Genomic DNA, 24,037 nt, shown 5'->3' on the forward strand with positions numbered 1-24,037 from the left:
ACTCCTGCACTAAAGGTTGGCAGTGAAATGGAAAGAAACAGGAGACTGGAATTTTGGTCTGATTCTCCTACTAACAGCTTATCTGGTCACTGAACTTCCCTGGGTCTGTTGCCACAGAGGTCACACTAATAGTAGACGTACTCGTAAGTTCTTTCAACCGTAGGAATCTATAATCGTGTGCACATTCAGAAAAAGAACATCAGCTGTGATTTTTCTGTGTAATAAGCCGGGTGGCAGAGACAGTGGTGGGGGACCTCAGGGCCGAGGGGCGGTGACAACGAGATGAGTAAGATATGGTTTGAACCCTGAGCTGATTGTGTGGTTGGGCACAGTTACAGTGCTGGACTGATGTAGCAGACATAGATCAATGAAGTTTCTGGTTTGTTCTCAGGCTCCTGTGAACATATCATATGGTGCACCTGCAAGGTTAAGCGGCTAAGTCAGTGCTAATCCCCAGCGATCACTTAACCATCTCGTTTCAGTTTTGCTACTAAGCAGTTGTGAGGCCTTCGATAAATCAGCCCTCTGGGCTTGGGTTTTCTTCCTCTGCGAGATAAAGGAGTTGGGTTAGATTAAGGGCTGCGGGTGTTGTGTGACGAGGAACTATTTTTGAGTGAAGTTTTTAAGTCCCAGGACTTACCTGGAGATGTTCTTCCTCCAGCCACTCAAGGCAGACAGGCCCCAAGGCTTTGTCTTCATTGTCTTTCTTTTCCTTATTCCCAGATCATTTTTTAAATTTCCAGATCATTTCAGCCGCCTCAGACTTCTCTTACTGCTTTTATGTATTTGATGTTTCAATAGGTATCTGTTGCACCAAACTCCCTTGAATGGCAGACCCAAGTTTCTGTCTGCTCAGCGTGTTTACCTGTTTCCAGCTTTAAAAAATATATATTTTTATTTATCTTATTTTGAGAGAGAGAGAGCGAGCGAAAATGAGGGGCACAGAGAGAGAGAGAGAGAGAGAGAGAGAGAGAATCCCCTGGGTAGCTCAGTACAAGTCTTTTTGCCCCAGTGAATAAACCCCAAGTATAATACTTGGTAAGCCCCAGTAATACAGTGAAAATTTGGATCTTTTCTCAAATGTTGAATACTTCAGTTGCCTGCCTTCTTAGGAAACTAGAAGGCAGAAGAGAGCTGGACTAATATAGGTGACGTCTGTTCTTGTCGCGTGGCCACTTTATTCCCATTAAGTTCCGTGTCCTTTGCTGGAGACAGTGGCAACTTAGAGTAGCGGTTCAGCAACCCACCTGGACGCTGTGACACCACACAGAGTTACACATTGTTTTACCATCTAATGGAGGAAAGAGACCGGCAGAAAAGACGGAAATGATGTAATGACACATGCTAGAATGCAAGCACCCCAACATGTGGAACAGAAAACCCTAGGTGAGAGGTAGAGTGTGCTCATACTTAATTTAAAAAAACATTAGCAAAAACTGTACATCCATATATTTACATTTATGTGTCGATAGTTCTAGAAGACTGCTCAGGTAACTGATAACTAGCAGCATTGAAGAATGGGGGCGATAGTCTGAGGGGGAAGTGAGACCTACTTTGATTGTAAGCTATCTGGACAGCCCTGGTAGCTCTGGAGACACTCCCAGGGGATCTGTGAGAGCAAAACTATTTCCACAATAATCCTAGGATGTTTGGCTTTGTTTCGCTCTCCTCCCACGATTATATGGTGGAATTTTCGAGAGGATGCATGATATGTGATATTGCAACAAATTGAATTCAGAAGTGGATATGAGAATCTGTGTTCAATTAAGCCAGATATTGAAGAGATTTTCTTTATTTTGAGAGTGGGGAGAGGGCAGAGAGAGGGGGAGAGAGAGACAGAGACAGAGACAGAGACAGAGACAGAGAGGGAGAGAGAGAGAATCCCAAGCAGGTTCCACGCCCAGCATGGAGCCCGACACAGGACTCAATCCCATAACCCTGTGATCATGACCTGAGCCGAAATCAAGAGTTGGACGCTCAACTGACTGAGCCCGCCAGGTGCCCCTCAATGAGAGTTTTTTTTTAATGTAAACTAATGCCACTGTTCTCACTAAGAATTTTTTTTGAAAATAGCTATTGTTATTTAAAAAATTATGTTAACACATAATCATCATAATTTAACAATAATTTTTAAGAACTTAAACATTAATAATAAAATTGAGTAATTATTATCTTAAATAAATAGTAAATGTAACATTCTGTTTAAGTTTCTAGATTGATAGATATCAATAGGTGTAGCCCTCCTAAACAGACTCTCTTTGAGATCCCTTCAGTGCCTGGGGTACTTGGGAGGTGTCAAATTGGAAAGAAAGTGCGAATGATGCAAAAGTTTGTAATGCTGGGGCGCTGGGTGGTTCAGTCGGTTGAGTGTCCACCTTCGGCTCGGGTCATGATCTCACAGTTCGTGAGTTTGAGCCCTGGGTTGGGCTCTGTGCTGACAGCTCAGAGCCTGGAGCCTGCTGCAGATTCTGTGTCTCCCTCTCTCTCTGCTCTTCCCCTGCTCACACGCTATCTCTCTCTCTCAAAAATAAAGATTAAAAATAAATAAATAAATAAATAAAAAGTTTGTAATGCAACATTGCTCTCCCTCCCCCCCCCCCCATAAAGGGATATCTACAAGTGGTCTGGGGTTCAGTGCTCTAGAAAGTTCCAAGTCCTGTGGCTTGAAGCAAAGACGTTGTGACAACTGAAGACACACAGAAGCCAGCTGTCGTCGAGGACCCCGTTCCTCAGAGAATGTTCTGCACCCATGGATGTAAGTAAGGCCAGTTGCTGAAGCTGTCACCCCATGAGGCCGGGGGCGAGGGTAGGAGGGGAAACCACCTGCTACCAGTGTGGCCTCCCTGGAGCCCCTCACTTACCTGGCTGGTGTCACAGGGAATGTGGAGCACGCGGGTTCTGTGCCGAGAGCTGGTGTCAGCGGAGACCATGTGTTGGATTGTATAGGAAAGCTGATGTTGAATGTCAGCTCACTCCTCAGACTTCACTGATCCAGATGTGGCTCGCGCCAGGTTCGCGGCTGATCCTGGGGTGTCTTCCCCAACTCTGAGTGGCCCAGGGTATCTTGGTCTTCCCTGTCCCGACAGGACCCACTGGAATTTCGGGGTTCCTACGTCGATCTGGGTCTCTCCCAACACTCCGATTACATTCATTTATTTATTTTTTTGTAAGTTGCCTTCTTCCAGCAATAATTTGAGGTGGCTTAGAGAAAAATAATAATTCACAGAGCTACTAAAATCGGGGTCATTGACTCAGAGTCCTATAATAAGCTTTGGAGGAGCTAAATATATGAGAAAAGCCAGCCTGGGGTACTTACTGTAGATAAATGCAACCCTTAGCCCTGGGACGCAAGGCAGAAAGAGATGTGTGGGACATCTCAGAGCATCCACGAGCAAACTAGGAAGCATTCACCCACCTCAAGGTGTCTGCTCTGGGTGAATCTTTGTCTCCATGGGACTTCTCAGTTCATCCTTTAGCGGACTCAGATCCCATTAATGAATCTAAAATTCTAGTAATTCCATGAGTCTGAGACCTTTTCAGCCTGGAGCTCACCAAAGGCACAAGCCATGTTTCCTTCACGCCGGCATCTCTGGCCTCCAGCATGGGGTCTGGCTCACAGAAGATGCTCGGGGAGAACCTACTGACTTCCATCCATATGGCTTCTGTAGAACTCGCTGAGTGAATGGATGGCTGAGTAAATAATATGGACCCATGAGTCCTCGGGAGTGAAGGATGAGGGCAGGAGGGACAAGTGGTATTTTCTCACATTTTCCAGGAGATTTCTTCTCACTGTCAGGATGTTCATTGGATTATACACTCCTTGCCATTTATTATGTAAGGACTAAACCTCTTCCCCATTTCTCCTTCACCTCCTTGTGGTGAGAAAATATCTTGGGTCCGTTTCTTCCCACAGATCGCCTTGAAACTAATGTATTTCCTTCCTTCCTTCCTTCCTTCCTTCCTTCCTTCCTTCCTTCCTTCCTCCCTCCCTCCCTCCCTCCCTCCCTCCCTCCCTCCCAATAGACTTCAAGTAGACTCTTGATACTGGAAGAGCTAAAAGGTCTTCACTGGAGCCTTCATGATGTGCAGTTGAGAATGAATAATTCATAGCTACAATTTAACCACTAACCAGAAGTTATTGCAGATTTTTTCTATTACACGAGATTCCTCAAACATGATTCATCTGTGGATCATTCCACTTTACCTTTCAGAAGCTATCACTGTGGACTTTTCTTCCCCTGCCACCCGATCTTAAGTGACTGTTTCCAGAAATTACTATTTCAGTATCCACGGCGTGTGCAACCTACAGCCTTGTCTTGTGAAGCCCCATCCGGCTGCCTCCCCTCACGTCCACTATCATGTTACACCGAGAACTATTTCAAGTCCTGCTCCCCCAAGACAGAATCCTTCTGGTCTTTTCCGGTGACCAACGTCGGCTTCCTCCTTTTCTGAGAATGACGACATTAAGTATTTCATTCTGTCCAGAGACTTCAATCTCAGTTTCCTGTGTCTCCTATTAATAGGAGGACCAAGTAATGTAACATCTAAATGGAACACTTGCGAGAGAAAGGCAGTGTTATTAATAGATGCTCTGGAACATGGGGCTGATCCCAACGTAAGGTCAAGATCTGGCATCAGTCGCAAATACTGAGGTTAACAATAGCCTTTGGAGATCAACTCCTCTAGTTCTGTTTGGTTGTTTGTTTTGGGCCCCAGGGGGCTCTGGGGTCCACCCAGCCCAGCCCAGTGTTATACAAGTCCATGGAGACCCTGTCCCCTCGTGGATGTTAGAGCTCCCAGGGGACACCATCAAACTCACCACAGAACTGGTGGCCCGTGTTTGTGAGCCAGCATAGCACAGCCTGTCTTCCCTGCCTTTTCCTCCCTCTTCGTCCCCTCCTCTGCCCTCCCCCTCTGCTCCTTCCCCTTTGGGTCTTCATTCCTTCACTCTGCCCCCCCCCCACCTCCTCCCCCCTCCGCACCTCCCTCCTCTCACTTTTCTCTTTTTGTCTCCTTCTCTCCATTTGTCACTCACACTGTCTTCCTTTCCCTCTCTCTCCCAAAATGGCTCTTCCAGCTTTATTGGAGAGCAGCTCAAAAGAGTAGTACTGCCAACGTTAGCTTCTCCTTTAAAGGAAAAGTTTGTATTTCCAACCGGAGCTTGATTCTCCCTCGTGACTTAGAAGCTGTCTTTCTCCCATTGCAAGTGGCCGAGGGCTGGTCTGTTTCTCATGAGTGTCTTGGGTGGGAGGTTCTGGTTTCAGGTGTCCCGGAGGACATGTTTTCCAGGGCATGGCGACCGCACAGCCTGGGGGGTTGCACGTGGGGGTGGCGTGGGGACAGGTGGCATTCGGAGTGGTGACCGGGACAAACCTGGGAGGCATCTGCCTGTTACAGAGCACGTTACAGTTGAGATAAATGAAGCGCCGTGACCACACTGCTACATAAACCTAGGCGTCTGAGATTTTGGAGTTTGGCTGTGCCAGGATCATTACAGGAAGGACAAGGTCAGGATCGGTGTCTAATCAGAGAGCCACAGCTATTGTGGGTGTGCCACGAGGCGAGGAGAGAAGAGACTGGTTAGGAACTGAGGGACATGCCTGCCCAGGGGAAGGGAGGCCAGGTGTGCAGCTGGCTTAGACGTTTCTAGATGAAATGGGCTCAACAATGTTCTGAAAAGCATGAACTGCGAATGGACGGTGGTGATGTACAAGGAACCGTGGGGCTGGAGAGCAGCGTGGGACCCAAGGACTTTGGGTAACGGCTTTACTTACAAAAATAGTAGCTGTTACGGGGCACCTGTGATGTGTGAGGGACTCCGCAAGTGATTTGAAAGCATACGGATAGGAGTGGGGGATCATTCCAGCCCAAGTGCTCATGGCCAACAAGAAAGGGAAGGAACAAAAAAAAGAATCGTGTTCAAGGAGGTGCCCAGAGGGTGGTGAGTGGTGATGGTAGGGGATGGCACTTGTGGCTGGGGGGGTCCCCGACTGTGGAAGGGGTGGGGCTGGGGCCAAGCATGGGGGTGCCAGGCAGCGGTGCAGTATGCAGAGGGCGAGGTATGGGTTGGTCACTAGCGGTGGGGCTGACCTCAGCAGTGAGGACGAGGAGTGAGCAGTGGACGAAGATGGCACTGGGCGTGGGAATGGAGGGGAGGGGGCAGATGGCAATCAGTGGGGAGCAGAGGGTTAGGACCGAGGGGTGGTGGAAGAGAGAGCTGGAAAGGAGGGTGGCTGCCAGACTGGGAAGAGCTCTGACTGCTGGCTGGTCTGTGACATCTGGACGCCATCTTAGGGATTCAGCATCTGCGTGGGATGTGCCCTAGGAGTGACTTTGCTTTTGAGGATGCCAGTTTCAGATGCCCCTCTTGCTGAGTGGGGGTGCAGTTCTGAGCCAGATTTAGGGGGGAAATATTCAGACGCCTAAGAATATATATGCGTGAAACACGTGGAGGCAGCATGTTCTAAGGTGTCAGTCTCTTGGTTTTGCTTTGATCTTCACAGCTTATAAGAGATTTGAGGGTCAGCCACAGACTGCATCGCCCTCAGGGTACATGTAGGGCTGCTAGCAAGAATCTTATTTCCATTGTTTCCATTTTCATTGCCTTATAATTTCTCATATTATATTAATTATTTTAGCCTGAGATTGTGGGCTGCAGGAATGATGTTAAGTGTTCCTGGCTGGCAACATTTCCTGAATTTCTTTCTGGGCTTGAACCTATTCAAAATTCTTGCTTCCTGGGGCATGGAGCTTCGGGTTCCTCCCCTTGTGATGGATGAGAGGGGTTGGGGTATCCCTTCTAGACATTCATAGTCTTTGTCAGGATTTTTCACTGCTGTCTTATTGTCTTAGACGTTCATGTGACCTCTTACACTGATTAATTTCTTTATGTGTATGAGCTCCTCCTCCCCCACCCCGCCCCCACCAAAAAAAAAGACTGCAAGAACCTCTTAGCCAAGGTCTGAGTCTTTTTGTCAGGTGGTTTTGCTTTTGTGTAACATCTAGCGTAGTATTCCACATGCATTATCTATTGGGGGTTGAGAAACAGGGTTGGTGGTGGTGGGCAGCTGGAACCCATCTGCTCCCATGTTTCACCCTGGAACTGGGTTTTATAGAGGATGGTCCAGAGCAGATCTTTGCTAATCCAAGCCTCATTCACTGATAGCATCGGTTTCAGCTAGGAGCTTGTTGAAGACAGAGTTGCATGCCTTAGACCTCAGAGTCTGTAATTTTTTTTGTTTTTAGTTTTTTTGGGGGGGGATATACATATAGAGCATGTAAGTGGGGGAGAGGGGCAGAGGGAGGGAGGGAGAGAGAGAGAGAGAGAGAGAGAGAGAGAGAGAATCTTAAGCAGGCTCCACGCTCCATGCAGAGCCCAATGAGGGGCTCAGTCCCATGATCCTGGGATTGTGACCTGAGCCGAAATCAAGAGTTGGATGCTCAGCTGACTGAGCCCCCTGGGCACCCCGTAATTTGATCGGTGTTTGAGACACACTGGTCCCCAGATGTAATGTGTACAAAGCACCTGAGGATTGTGTTAACATGCAGCTTCTGATATTATTTTAGGTTCCTTAGGTAATAGTAGACAAGTAGACCTCAAAGTTTTCTCATACCAAAGCAGCAACTTCCTTCCTAAGGGTGTCAGTGAACATCATTCACTCCTCAAACTGATACTCCTGCACAGAACACAGGGTTTTTGTCAGGGTTTGGCACACGACGGCCTGTGGTTGAAATCCAGCCTGCTGCCTGTTTTTGTAAATAAAGTTTTATTAGCACACAGCTCTGCTCATTTATTTGCCTAGTGCCGATGGCTTCTTTTGTGCTACATAGGACAAGGTGAATAGTTATGACAGAGACCTTATGGCCCACAAAGCCTAAAATACTTACTATCTGGGCCTTTACAGAAAATTTTTAAAAAGTTTGCTGGTAGTGGCTGATGAGATGAACCCAAAATATTTCCTTGAAGTAAAGGAAATAGTTGTAGTCTTTTGCCCCAGTGGCAAAATTTGCAAGCCCGTCTTAATCTATCATGGAGAAGCTAAATTGTAAAACAATTCCCTAGTGGGCAATGAAGTGTCTTGAGCCCCAAATCGATCCAGATATCAGTACCAAGGAGTCTGTGACTTTCCAAGGCCCATTTTATAACAACCTCCTCTAAAGAAATGATTGTAATTTTATTGAGCTGACTCCTTCTTCCACAAATCGATTCCATGAACTGTTCAAAGTGAGTTTTGACTTTCCCCAAGAACTGGGAGGATCCAAGAGGAGGAAATCCTGAGGAGAAATGTCCGGGACCAAGGAATCAAACAGCCTGGAAAGGGTTGGGTAGAATCTCCTGAAACAGTAGCCTCAGCCCAGCCCACCTCTGGGCTGTTCCCTGGGCAGCCAGACTCAGACAGTGTGGGCTCGGAGTCCTTCTTTCCATTCCCTGGGAGAATCCCACCACCTGTCTCTTATTTGGGGTTTGTGAATTGTGAAATGATGGCACACTCCGGCTCCAGGCTTGCTGCGTGTATGCCAAGCATACAGAGACGGAAGGCAGAGGCTGGGGCCAAGGAGCAGGAAGTACAGAAAGGGGGGCTGCTGGCCCGAGGCATCTGCTCTGCAAACACAGTGGAGCAGGGGGGTTGTGGGCGGAGAGAAGGCAGCCCCATGTAATCGCTCGAGGATGTGGGCGCGCAGCTCTGATCCCCTGGCTCTCCTTCCAGAACCAAATTTCAGAGGAGATGGGTATAGGAGAATTAGGATCCCTTTTCCTTGTCCAGGGGTTTTCCGGGGCCAGCGTGATTTAGCGTGGGATTCTATGGGATTCTTTGCTGTAGCCCTTGGAGCTCTACACTTCCTTTGTTTCTTTTCCCATTGTCTGCATAGCCCGGGACACTAGCAGGGTTTTTTTGAGGAGGTGTAGACAAGAGTGAGGAGTCCCCTCTCAATTCCAGACTTTATTTTACCTCCAAACTATTCTGAGAGGTTGTAGGAGTGAATTGGTGCCTCCTGTATTGTTATTTCTTCTTTCATCCAGAGGGTGGATATCCATTGAAAGCCTACCATGTAACAGGATGGTGGGAAAAGCATGAACTGGAGAGTCAGACAAACCTGGGTGCAAATTCTGGTTTCTCCACTGTAAGCCCCCCACTCCCCACTCCCGTTCCAGTTGGCAGGTTTCCTCCTTCCTCACCCCACTTTCCCCACATCTCCCTGAATCTTCGGTCGGGCCGGAAGATCCCTTCTCTTTGTGTTTGTTGTAGCCCCATAGTCTGGCTGCGTACAGTATGTTCGGGAAATCATCTGTTCAGGTGTCAGCCTCTCTCCCCACATTTTAAAGTCATCCATGGCAGGGATCTCTGTTAATAGTTTTTACCCTTAGCTCCCGATACACCTGGATATTATGGTGATTCTGCTAAATGGATCAGTTGGGATTTGGTAGATGACAAGTACTGGAGAATCATGAAAATACCTGGAGACGTCCTAGTCCACTTTTCCTGAAGTGAATGGTTGAGGGGGTTGGGGGGAGATTGGATCTGGAGACCCAGGCTTGTGAGGCACAGCTTGGGTGGATGAGTTGACAATGGACAAGCAGCTCTGTGTCTCCCCCAGAACATTATACGCTCACAGCAGTGGGGGCATGTCTTATTTGTTTCTGTGTCCCTTTATATTCTTAGGTACAACCAAGAAAGTGAGTAATTAGACAGTTGGATTTTGATGGACAGTACAAGACCAAAATCTTCCCGTCAAATCTCCCCATGTTCGTGACGTGCATCTATCTTGTCTTGAGAGCCTGGAGAGTGGAACCATTATGTAAAAAACATAGATTTGGGGAGAAGAGAGTAAATTCAGTTTGAAACACGTCGAGTGTGAGATCTGCCTGTCACACACGCAGGACTGGAGAACTGGAAGGAGGTGGGGGCTGGAGCCTTGTGACTTTTCACATGTCTGGGTTAGTTCCCCAAACTAGACCCAGAGCTCATGGTATAGCCTCTGTGGCACTTAATGTGTACCCATTAAAAAGGACCTGGTACATATTTACTGGTCCACTCTAAGATATGGGGCTTCCCACGTAATAGAGATCTGCTGCAGATGCTTGAGCAGAGCTATAAGACGATATAAATTTTGCCCCAGAAAGACTCGATTTTGCTGCAGTGTACAAGAAAGATTGTAAGGGAAGGAGGCAGAGGTGGGGAAGCTTGTTAGGAGGCCAGCAAAAGGGCAGGTGGGCAGTGAAGGAGTCTGAGCAGAGCTGTACCAGGAGGAAAAGAGAAGAGGGGGGTTCTGACTATGCAAGAGACTGGTGAGTTGGCTGGCTCCATAGCATCAGCCCTAGCAAATCTCCTTGCTCTGGGAGGAGCAAGGACCAGCCATGTGTGGCTTTGGAATGAGAGCCAGCGACTGCATCCAGAGGGAGATGATGAGAAACACACAGGCCATGAAGATCAGGAAAGCACCATTAATCTTTTCGTTGCAAACTACTCTCCAGAGCCCTGGGAGAGGGTGCAGAAGCCTGTGTGTGCGGACTCGGGCCCTTTACTAGGAAATACAAGATGGAATCCCCCTTAATAAGCACAAAAGAGACAACATCCTGGAATCGGAGAGGCTGGGAGAGGATGGGGTGGGGTGGGTAGTGAGGAAAGGGAGGGGCGGAGCACTGGTCAGAAGACAGGGGAAAGGAAAAGTGGTCCAGGGTGAGTAGACCTTGAATTTCATAGAAGCTGTATTTCTCTCCCCACCCCCCACCCCCAGTCTAATTTTATGGAGAATTTTTTCCTCAAATATGAAATTAAAAAAAATTTTTTCCAGTTTATTTATTTTGAGAGAGAGAGAGACAGCACAAGTGGGGTAGGGGCAGAGAGAGGGAGAGAGAATTCCAAGCAGCACAGAGCCCAGCATGGGGCTTCAGGTCACAAACTGTGAGATCATGACCTGAGCCGAGATCAAGAGTTGGATGCTTAAAGGGCACCTGGGTGGCTCAGTCAGTTAAGCATCCGATTCTTGGTTTTACCTCAGGTCATGATCTCATGGTTCATGGGTTCGAGCCCTGCATTGGGCGCTGTGCTGACAGCTCGGAGCCTGCTTGGGATTCTGTCTCCCTCTCTCTCTGCCCTTCTTTGCTCACTCTCTCTCTCTCTCTCTCAAAAATAAACAAATAAACATGAAAAAAGTAACACAAAAAAGAGATGGATGCTTGACTGACTGAGCCACCCAGGCACCCTAAGATATGAAATATTTTCGAAATTAAGGAAAAGTCATTAAAACAAAGAAACTACTTTCATTCAATAAAAACTCTGGTTTTTAGAGTTACATGTTATTTATACATATTGTAATGCCCCCAGCATTGTAAATCAATTCGATGAGGTGTGTGAATGACCTTAAAAACTGTCTATACTATTTGATGTAGGAATTTCCCATTTATGAATCTATTCTAAGGAAATACTCTGAAGGGGACAAAAGTTACACACAACAAGGTAGGTAGCATTAGGTAGGAAAAAGAAATGATCTAAAGGCCCAGCACTGAGGGTATGGTTAAATATACAGGTTATAAGCCTTTAAAATGATGGTTTTGAGAATTAAAAAAAAAAATTAATGTTTATTTTTGAGAGAGAGAGAGAGCACATGAGCAGAAGAGGGGCAGAGAGAGAGGGAGACACAGAATCTGAAGCAGGCTCCAGGCTTGGAGCTGTTAGCACAGAGCCTGATGTAGGGCTCGAACTCACGAGCGGTGAGATCATGACCTGAGCTGAAGTCGGATGTTTGACTGAGTCACCCAGATGCCCCTCGTTTTGAGAACTTTAGATAATTTCAGAATTTATGGTTTTATATTAAGTGAAATTAGAAGTTTCAAAGTTACATAAAGGTATTAAATAGTGATGTAACATCCACAGAACAAAAACTCTGAGGAAAATGTGTCAAAATATTAACTGAGTTTGATTTTTTATTAGCTGAGGAGCTCATAGCAGCCATTTTGGTTCTTCATAAGATTGAAAGTTCATAAATAAGCATGCATGGCTTCTCTATTAGAAAAGAAAGAAAAGAAGCTATGTAAGTTTTTTTGAAGAGGAATGATATTATGAAGGAGTAATTGTAGTTTTCAGAGAGAAAATATGAAAAATCAAGGTGGGCTCTTTCCTTCCCTGGGACTCTGAAGGTCTTTCCTCACTCCCAATCGGATGTCCTCATGTGTGCCTGGGGACAGAAAACAGCAAGTTTGCTACCTGAGCTCTGCTCTCACACACGTAGTAGTTCTCTGTCATCTACATGGAAAAAAGACCCAAACCCCTTGGTCTCCTATTCAACATCTTCCAGAAGCAAATCCCAACTCGCCTTTTCCAGTTTGTGTGTATTTTCTATGTGTATTTTCTCCTCAGATCAAATCCCCTCTCAGACTTGCTATTTCTTGTATGTGTCCCCACCTTCCCATTTCTGAACCTCTGCTTGTTCAGGGAACAGCATGTTCACAGAGCGAGTACAAAACACGGCCAAGCAGGCCAGGGGATTGGTTGTGCTGTGTGGTCCTGGCCAGCCCATCTCACCGCTCTGATTCTCACATGGCGCACCTGTGACATGAGGGAGGTAGTGGACGGTTGCCAAGCTTCCTTGCAGCTTCAAAGCCGGGCGAGCCGTGTTACCTCAGTGTCCCAGGAGGGGACAGCTGTCTGTTCCTTGCCCCACATTGTAACTGCTTCCCTTAAGTGTCCCTCCCCCTCTCCACCTGTCAAATCCTGCACTTCCTAGCTCTTGTCCCTTTTCCTTCATGACGTGTCCCTTGGGGTTCTGATGAACAACATGTGTATTGGCCCTTTGGCCCCTCATATGTACTATGTCTTCTCAAAACCATGGCTCGGGTCAAGGATATAACAGATACTCCCATCTGCATAAAAATTCAACTCCACGGGGAAAAAAACAAATTAAGTGAGCTTCTGGGATGAAGTACGTACTTCTCTAGATCCTTTGTTTATGGTCCAAATAGAGCCCAGCTTGTGATCCCCACATACTTTGGGGGAGAGGGGCATATAGATCATTTACAATATTCCCTAAAATCCTAAGAAAAATCACACGTGGGCCCCACAGCAAGTCTGTTTATTTTGAGTCAGAGGAATTTTTTTTCTTTTTTAGCCAGCACATAAATGTGAACTTCACAGCCCGCCCTTCTGCCAACCACTGGTTTGACCTTCAGCTCATGGGTAGCTCCTACCGTGACCAGAGCCCTTCTCTCCCTTCAGATTTCTACAAACACCTACCTCCCCTCCTCTCTCTCTACTACCCATACATCCACATGGGACAAAACGAAGAGGTTGGTTGAGCTGAGATGTACCAGAACGTTGAGGGCATCGTTGCCATGTTCCAGCCCAAAGGCCACTCAAGAAGAAGGGGATCAGAGTCATCTTCTGACTCAACCTCACAAGAACAGCCAGGGCAGCTGGGCAGTCCCCGGCTGTTTACTCTGTCTCTGCCCATGGAGCATTCTGTTTCCTTCTGTTTCATATTAACAGCACAAGAGACTGGGAGCTGCTTAAGGGCAGAAAACTTGCCTTGTTCATCTTTGTAGCTCTTTCTAGAACCAAGTATGGTGCTAAACCGAGGGGAGGCCTTCGTATTAGTGGACTGGATGAATGAACACACAAAGGACAGACATACTCTGATGGCCCTGGGGGCAGTGTGAACTGTGGAGAGCTCAGGGTGATAGCCAGGGCGGACCACGGGCCCTTGCTCTGACTTACTTGTTATGTAACCTTGAGCACGCCTCTTCATCACTGTGGGATGAGTTCCCACAGCTGAGTTTCCCAGCTGTTGAAAAAGTGTGCATGCGTGTGTGTGTGTGTGTGTGTGTGTGTGTGTGTGTGTGAAGTGGCTGGTGATTGAAAATGTGTACCTTCAGGAACGTGTATGTAAAATCGTCTGGCATAGGGTTGCAGTTGAAGAGTAGGCATTTATGTAACACTTTTTTCCCCTTAAACATTTGTAAAATTAAAGGAACCTGAAAATCATCAAATAAACATAACTCAATAATCTCAGCATTTAAGAATGATATAAAATGAGAAGTAAATTTTCCCTTTCCAGCCGTTTCTTTTTTTTTTTTTTTCTCATTTATTTATTTATTTTTTTTTATTTATATATGAAATTTATTGTCAAATTGGTTTCCATACAACACCCAGTGCTCATCCCAAAAGGTGCCCTCCTCAGTACCCATCACCCACCCCCTCCTCCCTCCCACCCCCCATCAACCCTTAGTTTGTTCTCAGTTCTCAACAGTCTCTTATGCTTTGGCTCTCTCCCACTCTAACCTCTTTTTTTTTTTTTTTTTGTTCCCCTCCCCCATGGGTTTCTCTTAAGTTTCTCAGGATCCACATAAGAGTGAAACCATATGGTATCTGTCTTTCTCTGTATGGCTTATTTCACTTAGCATCACACTCTCCAGTTCCATCCACGTTGCTACAAAAGGCCATATTTCATTTTTTCTCATTGCCACGTAGTACTCCATTGTGTATATAAACCACAATTTCTTTATCCATTCATCCGTTGATGGACATTTAGGCTCTTTCCATAATTTGGCTATTGTTGAGAGTGCTGCTATGAACATTGGGGTACAAGTGCCCCTATGCATCAGTACTCCTGTGTCCCTTGGATAAATTCCTAGCAGTGCTATTGCTGGGTCATAGGGTAGGTCTATTTTTAATTTTCTGAGGAACCTCCACACTGCTTTCCAGAGCGGCTGCACCAATTTGCATTCCCACCAACAGTGCAAGAGGGTTCCCGTTTCTCCACATCCTCTCCAGCATCTATAGTCTCCTGATTTGTTCATTTTGGCCACTCTGACTGGCGTGAGGTGATATCTGAGTGTGGTTTTGATTTGTATTTCCCTGATAAGGAGCGACGTCCAGCCGTTTCTTTTAATTCCCCAGAGATAACTGCTTTCCTTAACATTCAAGGTTTTATGCTTATTCTTCCTGATATTTTTCCAAAGTTGCACAGGCTTACCTATATGCACACATACCCACATTTCCAAATGGAGCTAGTCACATCTATTTGTCTATCAATTATCTATCTATCTCCCCACCCACCTATCATCTATCATCTCTAGGTCAGTTACTTAAAACAATTTTTAATATATATTAAATTTTTTTTAATGTTTATTTATTTTTGAGAGGGAGAGAAACAGAGCACAAGTAATGTTTATTTATTTTTGAGAGAGGGAGAGAGAGAGAGAAACAGAGCACAAGTGGGGGAGGAACAGAGAGAGAGGGAGACACAGAATCCAAAGCAGCCTCCAGGCTCCGAGCTGCCAGCACAGAGCCCGACGCGGGGCTCAAACCCATGAACCGTGAGATCATGACCGGGGCCGAAGTCACTCAACCGACTGAGCCACCCAGACGACCCTCTAGCTACCACCGCTTTTGCAATGTTCTCAAGATGATATCCCAGTGCTGAGGCTGGCTTAGGTGCTACATGTGGCCCGAGAGTTACAAAGGACACCCCAACAATGACAGTGACCCCCCACCCTACCCCAGGGCAGTGTCTAAAAGGGGCCTGTGGGCACCTCATTAAGATTGGCATTAATAGACATCTTCCTCAATTATCTGCAGGAAATACCAGCTTTTATTAAAATATTTTTAAAAAGATATAAAAACAGCTGCATTGATAGGCAGTTACTGGAGACCAAGAATTATTTCATAGAATTGGAGAGAGGCTGGCCGGAAGGAGAACAATTCAGCCTGGAAAAATGCAAACTGATGCAAAGAACTTGAAAAGTCTGTAGGGAACGGGGCAGGGCCTGGGCTGAGACAGTGAGGCCCTTCCCTCTGGTGACAAATGTAAAGGACAACTGTAGAGAAGACCCTGTGACCGGGGCGCCTGGGTGGCTTAGTTGGTTGAGCATCCGACTTCGGCTCGGGTCACGATCTCACGGGTTGTGAGTTTGAGCCCCGTATCGGGCTCTGTGCTGACAGCTCCAAGTGGATTCTGTGTCTCCCTCTCTCTCTGTCCCTCTCCTGCTGGCACTCTGTGTGTATCTCTCTCAAAAATAAACAAACATTAAAAAAAGAAGTTTTAAAAATTAAAAAAAAAAGAAGATCCGGTGACCAAGATGAGTACAATTTTAATACAGTATTAAAATAGTCAATTTGGCAAACTAACCCATGGGCTGGTGGCCTGTTTGTGAACACAGTTGAGTTGGAAAGCCCCTGGGAGTGGGCACTGAGCAGCAGGGGGCCTCCACACTAATTCTCTGACACACGGAAACCCTGGCTAAGCATGTGGACGTTAGACACATCAGACCTTAGTCTCCGATTTATGGGACGAATACTGCTGAGGAAAAAGAATGAATGAATTTGACTATTTTTGTTAGTTGCCTGGAGCTGCCTTAACAAATTGCCATAAACTGGGTGGCTTAAGACAATAGAAATCTATTGTCTCACAGTCCTGGAGGCTAGGAGTCCAAAATCAAGGTGTCCGCAGGGTCGGGGTCCCTCTGGAGGCTCTACGGAAGCATCCTTCCTTGCCTCTTCTACTTCCAGGGCTCCTGCAGTCACTCCAACCCCTGCCTCTGTGGTCACATAGCCTTCTTTCCTGTGTGTGTCTCTATATCTCTGTGTACCTAAAACTGGGGGTTCATACTGCTACAGGGGGAGCACCCGGCGCAGCAGGCATTCTGGCACTCGTACGTCACAAGGCGCCCACAGCAGCCCCTCTACCTGTCTTTGCTCTACTCTCTTGCATCTCTGCCATCTAGAACAGGGCATGGCATCCGGCTGACACTCAACGAATATTTACTGACTGGATGCATCTTTTCAAGGGCTACCCCGGATGGCATCATTCAGTGTTCAACCAGAGAAGCAGAACTGGTAGGAGATATACGTCGGGAGGTTATTGCAAGGACTTGGCGTAGGTGACCTCGGGGGCTGCCTCGGCCCGTGCCCAACCCGCAGGGCAGGCCACCAGGGAGGGCAGGCTGGGGATCTTGGTGCTGGGCTGCAGCTGCTGTCCCCAGTGGAACTTCTTCTGCAGGGAAGGCTCAGCTCTGCTTTTGTGGCCTTTCAACAATCAAATCGGTTCCATCCAGATTATCTAGGATGGTCTCTTATATAACGTCATCAGATGATGCACTTTAGCCACATCTACAAAAACAAGTTCACGCTAACCCCTAGATTAGTGTTTGAATAGCTGGGGACTAGAGCCTAGTAGTTGACAGACCCAAGACTATGGCCCCCATGATTAAAGAAACTGTTGCCCTCTAGTTTTCTCTCGGGCATCGACCACGTAGCTAATATCAGCCTGAATATTTCCGACGGTATTGACTGAATTCGGCTCTGCTGCTGCCTCTGACCCTGAGCTGCCTGTGTCGGGTCAGATACCCAAAGGCTCACATGGTCTGGAAGGATAAGTGGCTCCTCTCTGATTTGCCAGAAGCGAGCGGTTATGTTAGCTGAGGAGCCGGAACATTAATTTCGGAGATTTGACTCTGGTGCAAGTTCTGTGGGGCCAGAGGGTAGGAGGATGCTTTTTGCGTTGGCCCCAGTAAACATTCTCTGCTTGTTACGGTGGTTGAAATTCTGGACTGGATCTTTTATTCGTGGGCCAGGAGGTTCACAGTAAATTAGGGGTGTGGTCTGGCCTCTGCACGCTGTCAGCACACACACATGCTCTGTGACATGGGGGCTGCCCCGAGAGACCACAGGCGGCGGTCTGGGGTTGGGGGGGCGGCGGGGAGTGGTAGAAACAGCACTGGACTGGGAATGAGCCCCTGCTGCTAACTTCTCACCGGTGAGGTCCATGGTCAACATGTCCTGATACGGACAGTGCCAGGCTAAGCAGTAGGCTTTTAGGATTGAGTGGTGAGCAAGACGGTCCCTACCCCTCGTCCCCTCCCGAGCTTCCTGTTGAGCAATTCCAATGAGTAGTAACGATCACGTCTTTATTTGTGGCTTTCATTGAAGAGTAGTCGGCACACAACATTCCATCAGGTTCTGGTGCACAGCACAGTGATTGGAGACCTCTACACGCTCGGCCGTGCCCACCGTGAGTGCGGCCGCCCACTGTCACCATGCAGCGCTATGGCAGGGCCCTTGTGGTCCCGGTGCTGCACCTCTCCTCTCCGCAGCTTACGCATTCTGTAGATGGAAAAATGGTCATAGCGTTACTATTTCCTGAAGGTTATCGTTTCCCAAGGGTGTGGGTTATGCATGCGGACGTCGGGGGTTAGTGTGGCTTAGGGGCGGGGAGCCTCTGGAAGGAGATGATTGATTATTAATGCCTTTCCTGCCTGGAGTCACACCCTTCGTCTGACCCTCTTTTCCTGTCCTGTGAGTCCCCTCCCTCGGCTGTGTTGAGCGGCCTGGGTCTCCGCCCGCCTGGGCCTCCCCTCCTCAGAGACCTCTGTCCATCGAGTCTCTCCAGCCTGACCTTTGCCCAAGCTCTTGTCTTGAATCTCCAGCTGCCTGGTGGAAAACCCCTGGTGGAAACCTCTAGTAGACATTTCAAAGGCGCAGCATCTGTGCAAGAACTTAATGTTTCCATTATATTCTTCCTTCCCTTTCCTGTCTCTGATAAGTTTGTCACGATTCTTTTTTCTTTATTATTATTATTTTTTCCATTTGGGTCAAAAACTTCGTCATCTTTGACCTACCCTCCCTATCATGCCTGCCAGTCATTAGCCCCACCCTTTCTGTTCCCTCAAGTCTCTTCTCTCTTTATTTGTCACCCCGTCTGGGCCACTTTTCCCGACAACCTCCATATGGCAGGTTTCCCTCCATGGTAGTCCGTCCTTTCCAGAGCTACCAGAGCTCATGTTCCTGACAGACCTGGCGGGGTCACTCTTACTGGGAAGCCTTCAGTGGATCACTGCTGGGCTCCGCGGCCAGACGCTGGGCTTCTAAGCCCGACCCTGCCACTTAAACCAGCCGGGTGAGCTTGGGCAAGCGATTGCCCACCCTGTGCTGCGCTGTGTCCCCTGCAAAAGAGTCATGCCCATCTCATACAGGTGTGATCTGCTTAAACGGGTCAGTCTGCACGGACAGTGCTTGTAAAAGTGCCTGATGTCCTGGGAGCATTCCATCCGGGTAGATCCTCTGGACCCACGTTCCTCCACGTTTTCTCTCTTATGCCTGGACTTCAGCGTTTTTCTAACTCTCATTGTGTGTCATATGCCAGAATCGTTGTTTGCAAACTAGTCCACGCACTAGTGGCTGGACCTACATGGATATATGATGTATTTGTCTTTCTTCACATCCCGCTGAAGACTATATATATACACCCCTGTGCACATACAGTAGACTATACACACACACATATACATATAGATTTACATATACTCTCTTCTTTGTTTTTTAATTAATGGACTCACTGTTCTGATGATGCTTCTAAATTAAAAAGACTTACTTGGGCAAATCCCTACCCATCGTGTGACAGTAAAAGAGTCATTTTTCAAAACTATCCAGACGCTGGCTTTTCATCACACTAATGATGAGATTCGCCTATTTGCCAGTGTTCCCATCTTTCTGATAAGGGTGGACGGTGCTGACTGGTCTCAGGAAAAGTTTCTCAGGAGCAAGTTCTCAGGGACTCTCTGTCCCTATGAAACAGACCCGCTCAGAGACACGGAAAACTTCTGAGATGAGCTCATGGAGGTACTTTCCTGTGATGAAAATAGCAATGCGAGCTAGTGCCGGGGACTTCAGGTTCCCAGAGTATAATTAGGAGTTTTCCCGACTCATTGCACACTGTAATTCATCATTATGTGCGTCCTTTAATTATGGGCTCTAATTGTCCATTTTAGTTCTGTAATTAGATATAAAGACGTTAATTTTGTAGATATTATAATCAACTCAAATGTCCTTCCAGATTCTTTCCCCTACCCTGCCTTTTAAAGAACATTAATACATCATTAAAAGGCTCGTGCGTGGAAGGAGCCTCGCAGAGGGCACCTTTTGGGAGCCAGTGGTGCCTGGTTCAGGAGGGATATGGAGGCATTATCCTGCCTGTGTCCCCCATAGACCCCCACGGGGCCCGATTCCACATAGCAGCTTCGTGTTGGAGGCATCATGCCGGGTCCAGAACAGTGAAGAACCCTTTTGACTCATCTAGAGACAATTTTTCTTGACTAGAAAATTTAAAGGTGACACCAATGCTTACTGAATCATGGGAGAGGAAAGAACTCATGTTACGGCAGCTCTGGCTTTCTGTTTCTCTCGTGACTTATTCAAGATGAGAATATGAGGCATTTTGGTTTCATGAAATTTGTATTTTTATTTATGTATGGGCAGCAGATTATCTATTTATCATATTTATCTGTGTATTTATATATCTATCATCTATCACCTATTATCTATCAATCTATCTATCTATCTATCTATATCTATCTATCATTATCAGAGAGAGAGAGAGGGAAGGAGAGAAGTTGCTTTACTTTTAAAAAGATACCACTGCAAACCTTAATTAAACTAGAATTCATTTTGTAGGTACTGTCAACAAGTCAGGTCTTCATTTTTCCTCCATCTATAGCACTCTTAAAAAAAAAAAAAAAAAAGACTAACTCCCGAGTTTTAACCAGTGGCTTATGCTATGCCCATTTTATTCTATTTATTCTACGTACTTACCTACTTGCCCCCATTGATAAATCTAGGCAAAAAGAGGCAATGTGGTAGAGTAGAAAGAGCCTCACTCGGGGTTCTGGCCCCTTTCTCGTCTCCATTACTCAAATACACTGCGTGATTGTGCCAGTCTCCGACTTCATGTGCTGTCTATATGCTTCTGTCCCTCAACTTCCTGTCTCCGGCCCCGGCCTTTCCTCTTAGTTCCGGACACAGATAACAATCAGAGCTCTTGATATTTCCTCTCGGATGACTCATAGGCACTTGAAGCTTCGTGTGTCCCAAACCGAATTGGCTTTTCCTCTAAACTCTTTGCTCTTTTCTTCCCAAACTCAATCAGTGGTGACACATGCACTTAGCCAGTCAGGCCAGAACGCTCAGTCATCCTTGATCGTTCCTTTTTCCACCCATGAGCCGCTAGCAAGCCGTGTTTTGCGCTCCAGAGCAAAGCAGGTCTGCCGGGCTCCCGCCGTTGCCCTGGTTCTGGCTGCCATCACGGCCTGCCTCGTGACCATGACCATGGTAGCTCTTTGTTTCCACCTCCAGTGCTTGTCTGTCCCCACCTTTCCTCCCAGTGCAGCAAACACAGTGGCCTAAAAAATATACGTATTAGTTGATGTCACTCCCTTGTTTAAGCTTTCTCATTGATTTCCTTTGCATAAAACTCAAACCTCTTCACCAGCTGCTGTAACACAATGCCATAGACTGCATGGCTTACCCAACTGAAACTTACTTCCTCATAGCTCTGGAGGCTAGCAGGTCCAAGATTAAGATTGGGAAAGGTTCAGCTTCCGGTGAGAGCCACCTTCCTGGCTGTCGACCGCTGGCCACCTTCTTGCCGGGTCCCCACAGGGCACAGAGGGAGAGCCTGTGACCTCTCTGGTTTCTCTTCTTACAAGAATGTTAATCCTATGGGATCCTATAGGATCCACCCCCACCCTTATGACCTTATTTTAGCCTTAATTGCCTCCCTATAGGCTCTGTCTCCCTATACAGTCACAGCAGAGGTTAGGGCTCCAAGGTAGGCATTTGGCAGGGAGGGGGGACAATTCAGATTACAGCACGTCACTGTGGCACGGGGCTCTCCACCCACTCTGGTCGTCTCCAACCCAGCCACTCAGGTTTCTTTTTGTTTTGAACGGGCCAAAACCCTTTTCTGCTGAGGCTTTTCTTGCAGGCTATTTTATTTGCATGGAGTACCCAGCTTCACCAGACCTTTCTCCTGGTGGCTCCTTCTCATTCTTCAGGTCTGGGAGTCATCTCAGGGAGGGTGTCCCCACCTACAGAGACCCTTCGCATTCTCAGTCACTGTGGGCTGGTTGTTTCTGTCACAGGATTCAGCATACCCCAATAACGTAGACCCTTAACTCGCTGATAGGGTATCCAGCACGTAACACAGAACCGGGAACACGTTAGATACTCAGTGACAGACGCCGAAGAATGAACGAACCAGCAACAGGGACTGTGCCCTGCTAGGAGTTAATAACTCAGAGCAGGATTAACCCTCTTTCACAGGTGATCAGTGAACAGGGCAAAGTGTGACATTTATCTTTTGATGGGAGTGGACCACCCCTTCGCTGTATGTACTGTTTCACCAACAAATCTCCCCTTTTTCCTCCAATTTTTTTTCATCACAGTAAAATACATGTAACATAAGAATACCGTGTTAACCATTTTTAAGAACACAGTTTCGTTACATTAAATATACAGCGGACCCTTGAACAGCACAGGGTTGTGAGACATTGACCCCCTGAACGGTCAAAGATCTGTGCATAACTTTTGACGCCCCCCCATCTTAACTACTAATAGCCCACTGTCGACTGGAAGCCTTAGTGAGGACATGAAGAGTTGATTCACAGATTTTGTTTGTTACATGTATTGCATACTGTATGGCTACAACCAAATGAGCAAGAGAAAGGGAAATGTCATTAAGAAAATCATAAGGAAGAGAAAATGCATTGGCAGTATTGTACTGTGTTCATGGGGGAAAAGTCCATACAGAAGTGGACCCATGCAGTTCAAACTCATGCTCAAGGGGCAACTGTATTCGTAACATGCAACCATTACCGCCCTCTCTCCTCACGGCGCTTTCGTCGTGTAAGACCGAAATTCTCCACCCGTTAGGCAGGAGCCCCCCTTTTCCTCTCCTGCCCAGCCCCTGGCTACTGTCATTCTACTTTCTGTCTCTGTCAAAAATGCTTTCTACTAAGACTCATCTACTTGGTCTCCAGGCTTATGACGTTATGCTTCTTCCCTTTTGCTGTGAACACACAGTTCAGTCAAGAGACTGAATGTGAGTGGTGCAGAACACCGTACAAAGCTTATCTGTCATCTGCTAATGACATTGTAATTATTGTTCTTTTGGGTTTTTTTTTAAGTTTATTTATTTATTTTTGAGAGAGAGAGAGAGAGAGAGAGAGCGTGAGCGTGAGCTGGGGAGAAGCAGAGAGAAACTGAGAGAGAGGATCCCAAACAGTGCAGAGCCTGACATGGGGCCTGATTCCATGAACCGTGAGATCATGACCTGGGCCAAAACCAAGAGTCGGATGCTTAACCGACTGAGCCACCCAGGCATCCTTGTAATTATTGTTAATAAAGTATCAATGTCAGAGACCCATGTAGAGTTGTCCTTTCTAGAAGCACTTTAATGGGGAGGGATAAATGGTACAAACCATTTTCACAATTGGGAACTGAGCAGAAACACTGCTTCACTCTGCAAACCCTTCCCGAGAGCTCCTCGTGGTCCAGGGACCGTGCTGGACGCCGCACATGAAGAAGTGTGTAGTACAGAGATCAGGGGCTAGCGGACGGGGGCAGATAGACGACGACTGGAAGAAAGGGACGCGTTTGCTGTGCCACTCTTGCCACAGGTTGGATGGGATCGCAGAGGCGTGCGGTCAGTTCTGTGGGGTGATGATGGTGGGAAGGGAAGGCTGGTGGTCATGTCATGTTGGTGGGGTGTTTACCCGGCAGAACGAACCCGTGAGCAAAGGCCTGAAGGCTAGAGAAAGGCTGGGGCTTTCAGGGAGCCACGCTTTGGCCCGCTGAAGCAAGAGGTACAAGGAGAATATGCCAGGCCCAAAGACTTTCACATAGTAGGCACTCAGTTAATGTTTAGTAAATAAATGAGTGGGTCACAATGGCGGTCTCACAATGAGACTTCGAGAGAGGGGCAAGATCATGGAGGGCCTTGTGTGCCTTGCTGGGGACCGCGGTGGCATGGAGAGGTAGCCCCGGGGGATTTCTCTAAGCAGTGCAGAGGGAGAGACAGTCAGGTGAAACGCCACCACCTGGGCGCTGATTGGAACGTGTAAGCACAATTAAGTTGAATGCATGTGTTGGAGAGAGTTTGTGTGTGTGTGTGTGTGTGTGTGTGTGTGCGCACTTGAGTTGGAATACGTATGTGTATGTTTGGGGGAGTGTATGTGTATGTGTATGTTTGGGGGAGTAAGTTGGAATGT

The 24,037-nt window shown here is 47.2% G+C and overlaps 1 protein-coding gene across 4 annotated transcripts in view; it reads left to right on the forward strand.

Annotated features, from left to right (window-relative positions):
* DDR2 (discoidin domain receptor tyrosine kinase 2) overlaps nucleotides 1–24,037 on the forward strand; it is a 156,410-nt gene that overhangs the window by 22,217 nt on the left and 110,156 nt on the right. For 2 of the 4 annotated variants that reach the window (XM_086693125.1, XM_086693130.1), the window contains exon 2: nucleotides 2,608–2,755. The exons of the other annotated variants lie outside the window; for them this stretch is intronic. In XM_086693125.1, the coding sequence (XP_086549251.1) occupies nucleotides 2,750–2,755 (6 nt within the window). In that variant the 5' untranslated portion in view covers nucleotides 2,608–2,749. The remainder of the gene's footprint in view (nucleotides 1–2,607; nucleotides 2,756–24,037) is intronic. 4 annotated transcript variants of the gene reach the window in all.

The sequence above is a fragment of the Puma concolor genome, chromosome E4 (assembly GCF_028749965.1).
Source record: "Puma concolor isolate L17-30 chromosome E4, mPumCon1.1.hap2, whole genome shotgun sequence".
NCBI classification, from domain to species: domain Eukaryota; kingdom Metazoa; phylum Chordata; class Mammalia; order Carnivora; family Felidae; genus Puma; species Puma concolor.